Below are 18716 nucleotides of genomic sequence, written 5' to 3' on the forward strand. Positions count from 1 at the left end.
ATAACTTTTTTTCCTTTTTACTCAGTATACAGAAGAAGTCTTGACCTTCATTGCCATATTAGTCATTATCCCAGGAAAACTCATTTTTACCGTGTAGCGGCCTGTAAAGAATGGCCCTAAATTAGCAATTTTTGGGTGAAAAGCTTATATTTTTGATGGTTTTTACCAAAAATAACATTTCTACAGAAAATGTCAAATGAGTCTGTCGGTCAGCGACAAGGCACCCTTTTGTATCGGAAACATTGAATTGTCCGAAAAACGATGTTTTGAGAAGCGCTAGTGCTTTTTTCAGAGACGGTCAAATCGGCCACGATTCGTAAAAAAAAACTCCGAACCGGAACCTTAAAGAAAATAATGACATAAATGAAAGTGCCAAGTTTTTGTCCTTCCCATATACATTGTAAGCATACCGTTTTGTTCGAACAAAGCATATATATACTACCATAGCAAGTGAGCAAACGTAGGTAATAGATATATGGCGCATGCCAAAATGGAGATTGAGTAACAGGTTTAAAAGGGATCCTACACCTGACGCAGAGTTGCGACTTAAGCTAAGGGCTCAACCCGCCGTACGTGCAAATACGTGCTGTCTGCGTACCAAAACGTGGGCAATCTTTTGGGATTCGTACGAACTCGTAGGGAATCAGACGGATTTTGGAGCACGCAGACACGCCGTAGAACTTTTAATACGTGCAGGCAATTTTTTGTGTGACATTGGGCTGCGGATTCGCCCACCGTACGTGCCAGTACGGGCGACGCAGCCAGAACGTTTTCAGAAATACGTGGAGGACGTGGCCTAAAAAAAAGTACAGACAAATTGCACATATACGGCGGGTTGTGCACTTAGCTTTACCAATCTTTTCGTCCCCCGAGTGAAAACCCCTACGTCATCACAACCTTTAACCTCGCTATAAATACACCTGGAAAACCCCGCCCACAGCCATACAGGTAAGGTCAGTGAGGCTTTGTCAGACATGTCATATGATCGCCATGGCGGGTAGTAGTAAGGAACAACTTAAGTCTGACTCCGGACAACTTTGGGAAGACATAAAATCCAGACCACTACTTGAAATCGTTGGTATCAGTTCTCTCTCCACCGTCGGGACCCTGTTGAATGTTTCTAACCCTGTTACAAAAGGTTGGGAGGCCCTGGCTGAAACATTAGGGTACAGTCGTGTGGAGATAGAAGCCCTCAGACATGAGGGGAACAAGCCGTACCAGAGAAGTCCCGGCGTGTTGTTGTTGGAGGGTTGGGGAGGACGGGGGGCGAGCAGTACGGTACAAGTCCTGGAGCAGGCTCTGTTGGATCTGGACAGACTGGACGTCATAGAAGAACTTCAACAAGCTACTAAAGGTAAGACGCAGTGATAGTTGTTCGCGACAATAATTTATGTTACGCTGCTTCCATTTTTATCCTATAATTTGTTTTAGTTGGATTTTCACATCAGTTTCGTGGAGCTAGGCAAACAGTTATTCAAGAAAAAGCTCCGAAAAGAGAAAGTCCCGCCAAATGATGATAGAAAACTTCAGTAACTTGTGTCATATCTCGACAGGTGGCAAAACATGTACACGTACGCAGTTGTTCGGGCACTTTTACTTCCGTGTTATCTATGTTGATGTCTAGTCCTAATTAGCTATCATAGATGTCAGCTGTTTGTGGTTGTTGTTGTCACAGCTATAGAACTTAGAATTCTGTATGGGATGTGAAATACTAGTGTGTTTGTATTATCACGGTAAGAATCCCAAGTATTTTTCTCAAGGCACCTACATTTGTAGTCCGTGCGATTCCGCTGAACACTAGTAACATGTACTTAAATGCTTCCGCGTTGCATGCAGTTTTGTTTTCCTTCCGCAAAAGAAAGTAGTCCGTTCCATGACACCGGTCGGCCATTTGTTTGACGTCGGCGTGGCGTCATGATAGGCCCCCGATTTCAAATTTTAAAGAAATTGCAAAGTATTACAGTTTGAATTCACCTAAATGTTGAAGTTTCGATACCACCCAAATGTCCTATATGTTGCAGTTTAAAATCATTTGAATATTGCTGTTAACATGTTTGGAACCACCTATTCAGGTTACCCTAGCTGGTGGCATGGGTGATCTTAGCGTCAGGTACCGTAATTGAAAAACAATAGTTTGATTGACATGATGATGCTTTCCAATTGTGCTTACTTCCGGGTATCACCGTATGTGTTTCGAAACCACGTCATTTACTTCATCCGCCCACCACTTTCAAAAAGCCCACAGCAAGTGTTTATATGTTTATAGATTCCGCCGGATTTGGGGGAAATAAAGGACCGGCGGCACAAATGACTGAAAAAAGTGGCCATGGCTAGCAAATGTGTATCATGAGCCAAAAACAAAAGACGAACAAGTGACTGTATGTAACATAATCTGTGACCTAATTATGGTATATGTCGGTTGTGATGTTTTCTGTGGTGTATGACTTGGGGTTTATATCGAATACAGAACACATCACATCGACTTATACCAAAAAAATTACTTAAGAGCTAAGTTAACATACAATCGAACGAAACCAAATGAAAATGATAACAACCACATAGCATCACAGTGGATACCTGAGACGCACACCATTGTAAAAAGTGGGGCAGTGACAGCTGTGGACATTTGCTTTGAGATAAGTAATTAGCAAACCCCATTGCCTATAGGCCAGCTGTTCCACAATACCAGGGAAATAGGGGTGATTTCTCAAATTATTACATCGATAATGAAAACAACTACCGCGAAAAAACACGTTCTAAACATAAAATGCATATGGCTATCAACCGAGCAAAATGTTAACAGTATCCTATGTGAAACCAACCTCAATACAAGAAACGCAAAGTCAAAACGAGATGGTATATTCCGACGAGGACAACATCTGCTTGACGATATTCAATTATTACAAGGCTTAATGCGCGACCATAGGGAAGACCTGGACCACTACACCGGACGGCGTAGGAGTGAAAACTGAAATTATTACATTCATCATAAAAACAGCTACCGCGAAAAAAAAGAACGTGCATCATTTCGCAACAGAGTACAGACGACATGCCAAACCACATACAATTGCAGCAAACGGAACTCTCAACATTCAACGCATAAACCGTTCACAAGACTCTGTCGCTGGAGGTTACCCTCCAGTCACAGAGTAAAAAGGGCCCAGAGAGCCTGCTATGGAGGCTAACGGGCCCGGGAAGGGAAACAAGGAAAGAATGGAAAAGGGAAAGATATTATGATATTGTATGTTTGTCCTGATTGTACTTGTAGAACTAGCACTAGTAAGGAACATGTAGCCATGACCGTGGCACATCCTCACACTATCAGTACGTGTGTTTTACACAGATCAGTGCAACCTGTCCGTTACCTTCCACATGGGCCAACACGAGAGGTCACTGACCTTACCTGGGGTCCCGGGCATGTCAACCCTTCGACAAGCACTAGAGGGCGCTATTGAACAGACCGGACTCAGCACTGACGCTTTTGAAATACATGGAAGCGAGATGACGTGGAGTACAAGGGCGAGGGAGTGTAAGGTAAGTTTACCCTATGATAAGTTATATCTTCATATCGACACACATTATGTTTTGCTAAACAAACGTTCATATGTGTGTGTGGTTGTTTGAGTGTTTAGGTGGGGTCACACCTGCGTATATTTTCAAGTACGCATGATTTCCGCATGAAAATTTGTCAATACGCGGCCGAACGCCCAACATTTGGAATTTTTTTGGAATAAATTCAATTGTACGTCGAGCCCATCTGGCGTTTGAATTACGACTTCAGCGTTTTCATTTCGCATGAGATGCGTATGATTGCAACTGAAATGCGCAACAGAATTTTTAGTACTGCGAATAGATTCGTATGGGGTACGTATGTTGGGCGTAATCCGGACGCACACAACGTCTACCGACCGCATGCCTGACGCACCTGGTGCTAACTGCATTCCAAACGCATTTCAGGTGTGTCAGAGGAACAGTTTCTGTTACATACACTTTTGTTTGCGAGCATTGCCAATAGAGTATTTTCGTTAGAGGAACCCTTTGTACCCTACGTATGCTTTTGTTTACAGGCAGTGCAAGTAGAACATTGACAAGTAAACAGTGAATCGGTTTTTTTATTCATTTGCGAAGCAGTGAAGCAGTGACACTGTGCTTTTACAGTAATGTGGGCCATCATTTCCATTAAGAAATTACATGTATGTGCACTGTTAAAATTGTGTTTGTTTTCACTTTGTCCTTAATGATTTCCCCTATCATCTTAGTATTTCAACTACTATAAAAATCACACTCATACACACCACAAAACGTATTCAAGATCTTTATCAAACACGTAAATTAAACAATTATGAAACCTTACGCCCTCTTTCAAAGTTGTAATATGGCTCTATATTGCACCTTTATATCATGTGGTTCTACACACACAAAAAGTGCCATTATCAGCTAATTACGTCAAATATCTGTTACACAAAATGGCACGTGTGTCACACAAATTGACCCAGTGCTTGAGCAGGTTCCTCTACATCTTCCCGTCCCTGGAGGCTCTGTTTGGACCAGATTCATGGTGTCCTGCAAGTTGTGACCATCTCTCCATGCTCCCGGTACAAATTCGTCGGTCCTGGCCTGGATCTGACATCTTGAGATGATTTTTTTGTCTGGACTCAGATGCACCTTCGTATTTATTCCAAATCTGGAGTGTGCGTCGATCACGCTATCAGTACGCGTAGTATGCGCAAAGCGATCGCAGAACGCACGGTACTAAATCGTGATCTATATCGTGATCATTCGTTATACGGTCGCTCATGGTGCGTTATGTCTGTGCTGTAAGAACGCTATGTACTCGCAATACCGCGATATCCGCGTATTACTGCGTATAAGGCGCAAACATGTAGCGTCTTCATAGCGCAATCGACCGACGTGGGACCACTGTATTGCGCATCCATAACGTTTTGGCCACCAAACTGCGTACGAATGATAGTTTTGTGCATGTCCAAAACTATCAGGCGAACTGGGTGTATATTTTCGTTTGCCTGCGTACGTGAAACTTTCTTAAAACCATTCAGATGCGTTTGGGGTGCGACTTGTGCGTGCAGCTGCGTATTGAAGAAATTAGTCAAAATGTTGAAAAATGTCAAAACGGAACTCATGCGGCTAGAAAATATACGCAGGTGTGAACCCACCTTTTGTATGTATGCGCGCGCGCGCGCGCGTGTGTGTGTGTGTGTGTGTGTGTACGTGTGTGTGTGTGTGTGTGTACGTCTGTGTGTGTGTGTGTGTTTGCGTGTGTGTGTGGGCGTGTGTGTGTTTGCGTGTGTGTGTGCACGCGTGTGTGTGTGAGCGCGTGTGTGTGTGCGTGTGTGGGTCCGTGGGTGGGCGTATGTGTGGGTGTGGTGTGGGTGTGGTGTGGGTGTAGGTGGGTGGGTGGTTGTGTGTATGCATGTGTGTGCGTGTGTTTGTTTGTGCGTGTGTGTCTGTTTTTGTTTGTGTGGTCATGCACCTCTTTATAATTAACCCTATCTTATAAATATTTCTTCAACCGTTAGGGTAAACATCTTCATCTAGTGCAGAAAAAGTTTCCACAGCCAAGGCATGTGAGCGAAGCGTCCCCTACTGATTCTCCCCGTGAACCGCAGGGAGTTGAGGACAAGCCCCGAAACAATCGTCCTAAGTTAACTAAAGCGAGTACGGTGTCGGGTCCAGTCGCCACGAGCACGAGCTCGAGAGTTCGCCCGGCCATACCCGTACAGAGGAGCCAGTCCGAGCGGTCTGCACTCCACCCGAAGGACCAACCAAACCGCACCGCCTCCCCGACTATCAACATCTTCGCTGCCCCAGGCACTAGCATCAACATTCTCAACGGAAAAGGTGCCATGACGGAGCCTACGCCATTTGTAGAAAGTAAGAGCACCAATGGCCAGCGCAAGGAAGCCAGTGTGCTGTCATCGACACAAAACCCAACAGAAAACGCCATTTCAACGCCACATCGTTCAGACATCAGCGCAGAAAGAAACGCCCCATCTTCGGAAACAATCGGAGAAAAGATTCCCTCGAGAACGACGGAAAGAAGCTCTGTGTGCGCGCCAGTTCAAGAGACTAAGGAACAAGTAACTAGGAGTAAACTGCCTTTGCCCAAAGAGGAAACGTTCTGTACATCTGTAGACAGTTTTCACAAGGGCGGTTTAGAAGCCAGTAGTGGCAAAATTGGGCCAAGGCCGCTTGGAGAATTGAAAACACAATCACATGCGCCGCCAAAGTTACCACCAAAGAAAAACAAACCCAGTCGCACCGCGTCTCAAGTCCCAATACAAGAGGAGGGTTCTCTTCAACAGGCTGAGGAAGACATCTACTCCCGCCCCCTAGCGGAATGTTCACGACCTACACCTGTTCCTGTCGTGTCTGAAATGTAAGTTGGCATAACATTTAAACTAATGATTTCATGGCTTTTGTGTATTTTCTATTTGTTTAATGTTCAACATAACTCTAGATGGATATCTATGACATTTTTAGCTGTCCGCAAAATTGTCCCTTAATCTATTAATATCATTTATATCATTAATATCGGTATGGCAAGGTGAACTGTGTATGACTCATGTCAAGGCTGAACAGTCGGTTTGACAAACAAAGCCACGACGAAATGTGATTAAAACCTCCGGATCAAAGTCAACTGTAATTACCAACAAAAAATTTTGTACTCAGCGGTCTTTGTCACGGAGTGAGCAATTTACCACTGCTGCATTTGATACCTCACTTTTGTAGATAGAACACGTGACTTGGTGAGCAGTGCATCATAAGTTGCAGAAAGCCTATGTCGCCCCAAGTCTCTGTTGATGGCTGGTTGTAAAGTCTTGACGAAGATGGCTACTTTTATTCCTCTTGCAACAATGTCTGGCGCACACACAGTTCACCTTTGATCCTTGTACACCTTACTTCTTGGCGAGGCCAAGAATCTACTGATTTATGTTCCATGACACGTCCTTGGCTTACTCTGTTGTTCGTTCTGTCCCAGCAGACCATGCGGCAGTTCCCATGGCGACAGAAGGCGTCAGTTGGATTCTGTCTTGGATGACGTCAACTGGGAAGAGATAGCAAATGTGCCCGGCTTCCACCACGACATACCTGACGATAACGCAGCGGTACGTCATTCGAAATTTAGGCCATTCTAATTAGTTTATATGGATAATATCCTTTGGACAATACCAAAGTGATGCGAGCTGGCTAAAAAGAAAAGTTGGGAAAATTAAACCTCCTAGTAAATATTTACGTCCTTGCGCACGTTACCGTATTTGGTCGATGAAAGTGTTCACCCCTGATAAAGTACGCAATCCCAATTCAGGGCATCAGGGCAAGTCACCGACAAATCTGGATTGTAAAAAAAAATATTGAACACCGGTGTACGATCTTGAACACCGGATAATTGGATAATTTCAAATTTATAGTGTTTCCGTCTCTTTTACCTTTGGTAATTTTGCAAAAATCAAGGACATATCTTAATTTACTCTGTTCTTACTTGAATTTTTCAAGTTTACAAGTCTTTTGATGATGTTCTTGGCTTTGGTTTGAGGTCGACATCCTCTTCCCATTCATCTAAGTGATAACTTTAGATAAACGATTTACGCAACCTTACGGACAACTTTAAGCACCTCTTTGATGTTAAGTAATAATATGACGATATATGGTGTATTTGCAGCCAGTAGATACGCATTATTGTTGATTCGAGAAAATGGCAATCATTTTTTTGTGCCAACGGATATTTTGACCAATTTTTACGTTGGTGTCAAAGACTCTTTCCATAAAGAGTAAAGGTCTCGCTGACTTGTTTTCACGGTACTGATTGGAACGTCACTGCCCCCCTCCCCACTCCAGATTTACACGTTCATGTTCAACTATCTGCGTGACGAAGGCTGGTACGTCATCAGAAAGTGTGCAGACAACAAGTTAGCAGTCAGCGTGACGTAAGTAAACTAGAAATAAAACTTTGCCAGATCATTTATGGTTAACCAGTAGCTTCCAACATAAGAGATTGGATTTACCAAAATTTTCAGTCTTTGTGAAGAAATGAGCAATCCACTGATGACGTATACGTACTGCTGACGTCACGTTATGCAGATAGAACACGTGACTCGGTGAACAATGGATCATAAGTTGCAGAAAATCTATGGCGCCCCCGACTCTTTTGAGTCTTTTACGTATAAATATTCTTTTATAAAAAAATTCTTTTTATAAAAAATTCTTTTTATAAAAATCTTTTAATTGATATATTATATTATCATCCATTTTCCTATATTCTTTGCAATTTACCGGATACATTTCTCCATTTTGCATTTGACTTGTACTATTCACAGTATTTTCGCAATTTTGAGGGGGAACAGAAGAAAATTTATTCGAGCGTGGATATCAACCATATACTAGAATCAACATGACTAGATAAATAAATTTTGATGCAATGTATGAAATGACGGGTAGATTTTAGGTGGTGGCAGGTCCATGAAAAGTTGCTGATCTAAATGTTGATTTGAGCAATCCCTAAAGGTGCACTCTCACTGCACTTGCGTCAAGCTTGCGTCACTGCGGGGTTCAGAAGAACTTTGTGTATTTCTTACTTTTTGTGTATTTTGTAGTCTTCTAAGTCACACTTTTATGTATTATACAATATCTAAATTATTTTTCAAAATGGAGTGAAAATAGCAAAACGGTGACGAAATGAACGAACCCTGTAGTGACGCAAGCTTGGCGCAAGTTCAGTGAGATACAACCTTTCCCAACATGTCTGCCATGTCCCAGGTACCTGGGAGACATTCGTCACTACCGGATACACCATACAGACGGGAGGTTCTACTTCCGGAGGGACGAGTTCCAGGCCTGCAGTCTTCACGAGCTCATAGAGACGTACAAGTGGAACGATCTTCCCGCCAAAACTGACCGCTCCTCTGCTGCGGACGGCTCGGGTCAAGACCTGCTGTCCAGTCCGCCAGTTCCGGCCAGGAACAGAGGTGTCCGGCTTCTCAATCCTGTTTGACGTTGGGTCGTCAAAGCACTCAAATACTAGACTTTATCTCGTCTACTCGTCAGGTCACAGCGTGATCACAGCAAGTACATTCTATGGATGCTATCCCCTGCGGATGGGAAAGGGTGAATAATAAAATACAAAAATCATGCATCTAGCTAAAGATTTAAAAAATAAAACATATAAACGCTGTAGCTTGAGTTGGAGCAACAAAGCATGGAATCACAGCCAATAAGTCTTTTGTTTCTGTATTCAAGAGGTGCGCATGTTGACAACCACATATGCACAGTCATGGCTACCACATTGCGGGGGTACCACGTGCATTTTTACTTTTTAAACTAGCTTTATTTTACTTCTATAAGTACAGTCTCATGTGCCACGCTTGTGTGTTACTTCTGCAGATACTACCACATGATATATATTCCCGTTTTGGTAATTTCACATCATGTTTACAATTTCCAGAGGGAAAAAATTCCTATTTTTTTTCAAAATCAGGCAAAAGTCAATGAACGTTTCATCCATGTTTTTTTTTCTTGCTGTGACCTTATGAATGAATAAACATTACATAACAACACGTTGAAAGTTATATATTGCGTCTTGGTCAAATGTTCGACTGTCTTGTCACTCGCCTTGTTCACGGAATGGACCCGCCCACTGCAGCTTTCGGGACGTGACAATACTATAGCAACTGGCGGTTCTAGATAACCTGTGTCGCCCCCCGTCTCTGCTCGGCGGTGAACTCGAATATACGGAGATGAACTTTCATGCTGTGGTTTATTTATCTGAGAGAAACCATGATATAACTCTCTGACACTGTCCTCAATTTCCTCTTTCAACCCACCCTCATGATCAGCACTGGAGCTTTGGTTTGTTTTCCTATATATTGGGACATCATTATAAGGACAAATACGCGAGCTTTGTGATGATGTTAAAGACAAACACTAACCATTTAGAAACGAAACGTCGACAGAAGTATGGTGACTGAACTTATCGAACTTTTTTGTAACTACAATTAATCATCAAATAGCTAGTTCACAACTGTCAGAGGATAAAACGGCGTTATTCTTGGGAAATATTATCCATTAGACATGAGATATTGTATCAAAAATACATGATTAAGTATCCTATTGATATTCTTTTGCCATATATACGTTGTTGTTTATTTGTACAATTGTTCTGGTCATATAATGGAATAGCTATTGGTGTGAACAATTACGTCCAATTTATAGAAAACACGGGACTTGTTCAATGTAAAATACGGGACTTGTTCAGTGTAAATTAATGTATACGTACGGTCTCTATGTTAAAACATCTCAACTCAAAGTGAAACGTTAACGTATATGATATGAAATATGATCATTATTATATTACAATAAAGGTCTTCATTCATTAAAATGAGCAATTGACTCCAGAAGTTGTTACTTGCCAAATGATGTTCTTTATGCCAATAAAAACACAATCAGCCGTCTTTTTCATAATTCCTCCTGTAGTGAATTGTGGATTTTGTAGGATATTGTGATACTCACTAACCCCGTGCAGCCCTTATTGTATTCACTTCCTTCTTCGTGAACATTTTCGACAAAAGGTCAATTGTTGATAAGACACAAAAGAGCAGTTCTCAGGATTTGCTTTAATTTTGTGACTCAACCTTGTCAGTCCTTGTCAGACACATTGTATTCAGTTGAGATTGCTCAAATTGATTAATATAGAAAGCACGGGTTCAAAGAAACAACTGTAAACAAGTTATTTTTCATTAAGTAATTATGAAATGACTGGACGACTTTTTTTCGGTTTTAAGGAACATTTATTATCTGGTTACCTGAATCTTGGCTTTTGTTATAGACACACTTTTAAATTATTTACCTTGGGTTAATCGTAACGTCAGACACAGTCCAACATTTCTGGGCTTTTAAAAACTCCCGTTTGTTAGATGCCGTTCACACTACATTCAAGTGCGTATGATTCGCTCATCGATATATTTTAGTGGGTTTACACGTGCGTACATATTTAAGTCCGTACGAGTACCAGGCTAGTTTCTGTCAACTCTTGCTACACAAAAACGATCATATCTTATAGCTTACTACCTTTCGCAATGAATGGATACCTATACCCTTTTCTTTATCATTGTAGCTAAGAAGATATTTCTGACGACTACAAAGGTAAGGTTCGTTCCTGTATATCGAAAACTAAACTTGCACGTTCACGGAAGTGCAGTTAGGTGTACGTTGTTGCTACGGTAGCGGTCATACGTGTACGTAAATTCTAGTCAGTATGTGTTGAGTATTGACATTTAAGGGGGGAGGTAATAAAGTTTGCTGTCGAAAAAGTCCAGGTCGACAATTTGACAGCATAGTTAAGTTTAAGAAATCAATTACCTGCAAGCCAAAAGAATTTCAATACGCAACTCATAAGGGCTTGTATATACGCACTCGTGTGACTGCACCTTAAGTGGGTATCTCACCGAAACTGTGGTACGTCGGCGGCGTTGCTGAGTGACTTGATAGAGTGCTAAACGAATGTAATCGATTAAAAAAGAAATTTTAATGTTTTGAGTGTATAGTTGTCTTCTTAGTCTTATTATTTTAACATCTTAAACGATGTTCCTACTAAGAAGTCAATGGTAACATAACTTTAGATTTATTGCACAGCCACGCCACCAACGTACCTTAGTCCAGTGTGATACCAGCTTTCGAAGCCCAGGCCCGGTTGTCTGTTATACATCGAGATATACATTAAGTAGTACATGTAGCAGCATGCTAGCAAATTGAAAGGTAGGTCCGGGAAGTGACTGTAAATGGACCATCGAGGATATGTCGAATATTAGAAAGGACGGGATTATGATATCTTGCTCCCTGCAATGAAGTAATTTATATACAATGTGAGCCGAAAAGTGATGCAATCTATTTACAACAGGCTCATTTTTTCATCGAATGAGTTTATATTAATCACAAAGGTAAACAATATTTAGTGTCATTACAGAAAACAATGGAAAGTCAACATTACCATTTAACTAGTGAGGTTAAAAGTTACCTTTTGTTAGCTTTTTGGTCTATTGTGCCCTGTTATGAGCACTGAGAAGTGAAGTGATTTGAAAATGGTATCCAAATGCCTTGAGCACCGGGTATTGTAATTTTCAGTTTGGCAGTTTCCAGATTTTAGCTCCCACTACGTCTGTATTTAAGGCTAGATGCAAAATGGCATGAAAGTTGGTATGGTACAACTTTCGCCAGAGCCTGGGATGGGGCGGTGTGCAGAAAATGTGAAATATTCCCAACTGGAACAAAATAGTATTATTTGTTTAAATTACATTTTGCTCCATTTTGTTCCATTTCATTTCATTTTGCACTTTCTGTAGACCCAACTAGGAATCCAAGCGCTGCCTTTCTAGTTCTTGTAATAGTGTTCCTCTTCTTTCTTTTTCAGCCGCTCTTCCAGTTCCTTGTCGACAGGAATCGGGTGTTTTAAGTAGACCATACTGTCCCTAGTCGGTACCGCGGGTGGCCCGGCGGGTTGACCGGGCCGGGGCGGGAGGGGCGGCGGCTCATCTGATGGGTGAGACGGTCTGGACGGACGGTTCACGCGCCGGGACTCCGCCGTGGGCAGCCCCTCCATGGAGTAGATGTTGATGAGGTCATCGATGGACTCTGCTCTCCGCTGTTTCCTATGGAAGTAGTACCTGTCGTCCCGGGTACGGTGGATCTTGAAGTGGCGGATACCTCCGTTAAACCTGAGAAAAAAAATGTAATCAATCATTACTAAAGGGGTGTCCCTGTAGCTCAACTGGTAGCTACCCCACAGTTTCAATTAGTTAACAGCTGGGAGGTCCGGTTCAATCCTGGGGTAGGCCATCTCGGTTGGGGCTGCACCAGTCTTTCGGAGAGGGTGTAAATGGCGGTCATGTGTAAGGGGAGGTGGCTCAAACACGTTATATACTAGTATCCTGCTACTGAAACAACAAGGGAACATACTGACCTATATGTGGCACTAAGAATTACTCGTCGAACAACAGCAAAAGTTATCCACAAATCAAACATTATGAAAGGCTTTCAAGCATAAAGCAACTTAAGCTTGTCCTATAAATTATATGGCTTGGTACTGGTAGGATGAACCGGCATGGTTTATGCATATGAGGACATTAATTGCATACCATTAATTGAAACACCCATATACAAAATGTAGTTCACTTATCTAGCGGTTGCATGGCATGGCGGAATTTCTGTTATATCATGTGTTCATTTATGGTGTAAATGTATGTAATGTATCTATTTTCTCCTCATACAAGCAAACAAAATAAAAGATACTCACGTTACGCTGACAGCTAGTCTATTGTTGTCTAGCGGCCGAACAAGGAACCAGCCGTCTGCAGCGATGTACGGGGCCATTACCTGATGGATCTGGAATTAACAAACACAATTATATACCACTTGGCTCGCCTCTGAGGCGTCGCCAAAAAAGGCGTTACATAGGTCGGATAGTTTGTATGGCATGTTACCCGCAGGGGTTGCAATCCAACCCCCGTTTGGAGATAACGTCACTAATTGTAACCAAATTGTTAAAGGCAACCTAAGCAATATTAGCCCGAGTCAGGGCCATAGAACTTCAATTATCAAGGTCAATTTTGGGGGGGAGCGGGGGGCAAGTTTCTACATAAGATGAATCAACTGTATTTCATTTCATGCCAACATTCAAGGAGCAAGTATTCGATGCCACAGTGGCGCGAGGACGTTGTGAAGTCTAATTTTCATGTGTTACAATATTAGGGAATCCTAGCGCGGCTTGTTTCTGCGCCGTTTTTAACCACCCAAAGTATGGAAATAATGGTCCAGGTGTAAATGGCAACCTAAGCAATGTCACAGCGTTAATTAAAAGTTGAAATATTCTGGATGAGGCAATATGGCTAATATCTACTGCACTGTATTCCCACATTTACATCATTATTTTATCATTTGAGCGGTTAAAAACGGCCCAGAGACAAGTCGCACAAGGATATGCCTTATTGCAGGAACCCCCAAAAATTAGGCCTTGATCAGGAATCCTCGCTCGATTTGTTTCTGCGCCATTTCTAACGGCTAAATTTATTAAATAATGATGTAAATGTGCTAAAATAGTGCAATAGATGTCAATATTGTACAGATTGCCTTATGCAGATTATTTCCACTTTCAATGATCTAATACTGCTTTAAGGCTTAAAAGGCAGAAGGAAAATGGAGCGCCGGCGCCATCCGTACTCACATATTTGGTACGGTCGGGAAGGTTAGGGTGCCAGCCGGGGAGGGAGCATGGCGGCAGGTCCTCTTGTCCTTCCCACTCCCGGTCCTCGCTGATAACACTGATGTTGTCCATCATCACCGGCAGTTCGTCCAGAGAACCAATAGAGACCGGGGAGACGGGGACTCCTCTGTCCTCTGGGGACGAGATGGCGATGGGTGGGGCGGAAAGCCGTGGGAACGAGCGACCTGGTGGAGGCAGGTCCTGTTGGGCAGTAGGGGGAGGGGGGCAATCTTTGTGTCGGAGAACTAACTGTCTACCCTACAGAAACACAGAAAGTGCAAACAATCAGTCAAATACAAGGATTAAAATTAAAGGTGCGAAAAATAGGACTTAAACATGGTTGAATTGATTTTGTGTTTTGGGGAATCGAAAGGCAATGTTAACATAATTCTGATTAAGCTAACCTGAGGTTTAAGACAGATTTGTAACGGTTCGTGGCAATGCGATACATGATGACTTTTGAAAAACAGATTGTGGCAGTAATATTCAGAGTCATTCGTAGTTTGGACCTAAACCCGAGACATGCAAGAATTTACATTATATTTTACTATCGTCCACTGTCGCATTCTGTCCATTCATTTAATATCTATCCTGAAGAAGGCGACAGTGGCCGTTACAAATTTGATCCGTGTATGCCTTTGTGTTGGAAGAAAGTTTAGCATAAGATTACTACCAATACAGATGAGCTTCCATTGCTTTTGCCACTTGAATTTTTAGCTCAGTCTGACAAACTAAATGGGAATATTTTTATTGTTATAAACACACCTTCACGTAGCCGTTTATCCCTTAGGCCTCCGTACGCTTTCAGTGCACGCTCCCAGTAAAACTTGAATGAGACTTTATAACCTATCTATTCCGTAAGGGAAGAAATTACACGAGTCACACCTTGACCAGTCGTGAGGGTGATGCCCATCTGACCGGTATGTCCCCTCCTATGTCCGGCTCCTGGATGACTAGGTCATCGGTGCGCAGTCCGGCCTGCTCCAGGGACGTCTGTAGACTGTCCTCTAGGAGGTCGCTACCGAGAACCTGAACCCTTTGGACGGGGAGTCTGACTCCTTCCGCCGTCACCACCACGTAGTGCAGGGTGAACTGGTCTGTGGGAAACAGAGGTTCAGTAGAGAGATTCAGTATATAGGTTCTGTGTACAGGGGTTTGTTACAGAGGTTCTGTAAAGACATTCAATACAGGGGTTGCAATTGAAAGCGGTGCAGAGACTCAGTACAGAGACTCAGTATATGGGTTCTGTACAGGGTAACGGTACAGACATTCAGAACAGAGGTTGAACAAGAGGCCCAGTAGAGTTCTTCAGTACATAGGGTTCGGTTAAAAGGTTCAGTGCAGAGGTTCCATGCAGAGGTTCAGTGTAGATATTCAGTTGATATATCTTAGGTATCAATAAAGCAAAAGCAATGATTAATTTACACATGCAATAAAAGAAATTCGTAATTTTACTGTGGTCCATGATAGAACTAAAAAAATATATATGGAAACATTCCTGTACAATTCCTAGAATTTTGGAGGACTGAACACAATAACATGCCATTTGGCTCGCCCCTGAGGCGTCGCCAAAAAAATGAAGACTTCATTTTGCATGAAAAGTGAAAGTAGACCTTTTCATGGTCCAATGTGCTTAAAACATCCTGTACCATAAAGAAAAATCAGGACTAGCGAGATATAACCTGCTAGGGGGTCTAAGCCTACAACATTCTGCCTGTAAGACCACAGCATGTCCAGGGCACTGAAAGATTCGAAAATTGTGCTGCTGTATTTCAGAGCTGACCTTTGTCTATCTAGCACCTACCAGCATACAAGATATCACCACAATCCATTATTAGCACAGACAGACAGATACAAACGCGCACGGACACATCAAAATCTATTCCTCGATTTTTCAGGAAGGTAATTACCTTCGCCAAGAAGGTTATATTTTCGGTAGTGTTTGTGGGTGGGGTGTTTGCAGAAGACCACCATAACGCAAGGGATGGAACACCTGCATGGATTGTATTTATATTTGGTATGTGGGTAGGTCTTGATGATAGCTGAAAATGATTAGAATTTGGGCTCTCTAGCGGCTTTGTATGGTATTGCAGCGGAACTTCCGGGTTTGATATCTAGAGTTCTGGACATGCTTTGGTCATGAATTTTGAGTGGTAGATAGCTCTTGGGGGGGATAAGATAAATGGTGAAGGTTTGAACCATCTAGTTGCAAGATAATGCCGTTCTTTTTATCATCGTATTCGCCGCATGTCAATATCGTTTTGCTATACAAATATTGACACATGCATACTTGCCTACCCCCAAAACACACACCAGAGAGACACACATAGAGGTAACAAAGGGTCAAATCCAGCAGGAAGTAAACGGACAAGTATACACTTGTACAGAAGCCCTAAAGTCCTAAACAGGCCTTAAAAAGTTCTTAAGTCTACACTTAAGGCTTTAATACCTCTGATATTGCGTTCTGAAGCCCGGGAGCGAACACACATACAAATGGTAGCTCTAATATTATGATCTCGCAATAGCCGCTAAGCCCTATAGAAGCGTTGACCTTCGTTTGTTCGTTCGTTCGGACTCTTGTACTTTTGTAACACATACTGTAGCACAATTACGTCAGCAGGCTTCCGTGTTATGTCAGTAGCAGGGTATATATTTTACAGTGGGGAGTGGTCCGTCCCGAGTTTTATGTCCCTTCCAAAATACGGGTGCAGTCCCAACCGGGATGCCCTTGCCATGTTTGAACCGGGGTGGAGGAACTTATGTGTGAAACCAGTTGGGCAAAAGGTACAATGAGTAGCACCTACATGTAGAAAGTCACGTACGCACCTTTCATCGCTTCTTCAACTATCTCCAACACGTCTGGTCTGTCCATTTCCGTCAAGGCGTCCACCATGACTTGGATAGTAGCCCCTGGTTTGGTACTCCATTCTTTTAGCAGCAACATGGCGGGGATTTCTCTCAGCGCTTCGGCTTGTACCCGGAAGTTTCCGATGTCCTCTACGCTACCGTAACCAAGTTTGTCAGCGAGCCCCGTCCAGTTTTCTGTCACGGCCCTCTCTTCACTCAATCTCATGGCTATTTTCCGATAGGAACTGTAACCTAACACGCTGAAGTTGTCGCTGAAATTATACGACTGTCTCCTCTGTGGTACCTCCCCTCTTTCTGAGAGTCGGTGGGCTCCAGACTCTATGTCGTGCTCCGCCATTGATCAAACTCTATGGTTCTTGTAAAGGCGGAACAGGTAATGCTTGAACGAACTCACAAGGCGACGCCGGCTCACAGCGGTTGTTGTCTTCTTTCTGTCCTGCTTTATAAGGAAGGGAAACAGAGTTCATTTCAAGTCATCGAGGTACGGAAAAAGTCACAAATTTGGAGAAAGAAAGTAACAAACTGTCGGGATGCCTCACATTGTCACTGGGGATGTCATAACATTGAAACTTGACCACTACTACACCTACCGAAAGGCAGTACAAGACCCACAGTCATGGGGACGAACCATTTAGAAGGACGGGGAGGGCAAAACTAAGTATATAAAAACACTATAGGGAGTATCAATGCGATTAGGCACAAAATTGGGTTTTCCATTAAAGGCAGAACACGACAAAAAATCTTCTTCATCACCTGTTGACCATGGTACCAAAAGAAAGATAATTTCATTGTAACCCCTCTCTCCCCGAAAACTACCCCCTGGTTCGTTCCTTGTTCCCGCCTGAACCTTGCTTGTGTACAAAGGTCATTTAGAGTCTATTTACTTAAGGGTTACGAAGTATCGATGTCAATACCTGAGGCTTTACAATGCAGCGAGGACACAGGTAATACGAACGAACTACCTGTAGGAATCCCTTGTCGTTCGTTTGAAGCCCCTGACTGCTAGCCAGAATTATTTTCCTTGTCTTATAGTGCCCGGTATAAAGTTACATAACGTTACAGTATACCATACACGAGCCAAACAATAGGTAATAAAATGAAATATTTGACATTCCCCCTAAGACAACAATGTACAACAAAAAAGCTAATACACTTGGTTTAAAAAGATAGAACTGTAGAGACATGCAAATGACAAATTTAGTGATATGTGAACGAAAGATTCAGTGGTAACAATTAGCTTTTAAAATTAGTTGTTTTTCTAAGGTAGGGTTTCTCTAATTGTTTACTTGTAACACTGTACAACTGGTGGCATTCATTCTTTAGTCGTCTATGTGATTATATGAATCAGTAATGTAGACAAGACCAAATAGCGGTTTTTCAGACCCCCTTTCTCGTGCAAACTCTGTGTACAACGGTTTGTGCTTGTATAACGGTTTGTGCTTGTTTGTGCTTGTACCATCTGTGCTACTATAGTGTAATGCTGTGTGCTTGTTGAGATCGGGTTTCAAACAGAAGGCGGAATGTGAAGTCTATTTACCTATTTACCTCGGAGCTAAATTTTGTATTACTAGCATACAGG

The 18716-nt window shown here is 42.5% G+C and overlaps 2 protein-coding genes across 3 annotated transcripts; one reads left to right on the forward strand and one right to left on the reverse strand.

Moving 5' to 3' along the window:
• Positions 1–903: 903 nt before the first annotated feature.
• Positions 904–9380, forward strand: LOC118416122. Of its 2 annotated transcripts, none has more exons than XM_035821197.1 (6): positions 904–1354; positions 3344–3534; positions 5538–6397; positions 7001–7127; positions 7858–7946; positions 8776–9380. In XM_035821197.1, exons 1-6 carry the CDS (start codon positions 982–984, stop codon positions 9008–9010), a joined length of 1875 nt encoding a protein of 624 aa, XP_035677090.1. In that variant the 5' UTR covers positions 904–981; the 3' UTR covers positions 9011–9380. The 2 variants fall into 2 exon arrangements, with proteins under 2 accessions (XP_035677090.1, XP_035677091.1); XM_035821198.1 differs by having other exon boundaries at positions 905–1354; positions 7004–7127.
• On the reverse strand, positions 9373–17828 carry LOC118415609. The gene is made up of 5 exons (XM_035820316.1): positions 17096–17828; positions 15155–15366; positions 14231–14527; positions 13304–13392; positions 9373–12725 (listed from the first exon to the last, which is right to left on the reverse strand). Exons 1-5 carry the CDS (start codon positions 17472–17474, stop codon positions 12383–12385), a joined length of 1320 nt encoding a protein of 439 aa, XP_035676209.1. The 5' UTR covers positions 17475–17828; the 3' UTR covers positions 9373–12382.
• Positions 17829–18716: the final 888 nt, after the last annotated feature.

The sequence above is a fragment of the Branchiostoma floridae genome, chromosome 5 (assembly GCF_000003815.2).
Source record: "Branchiostoma floridae strain S238N-H82 chromosome 5, Bfl_VNyyK, whole genome shotgun sequence".
NCBI classification, from domain to species: domain Eukaryota; kingdom Metazoa; phylum Chordata; class Leptocardii; order Amphioxiformes; family Branchiostomatidae; genus Branchiostoma; species Branchiostoma floridae.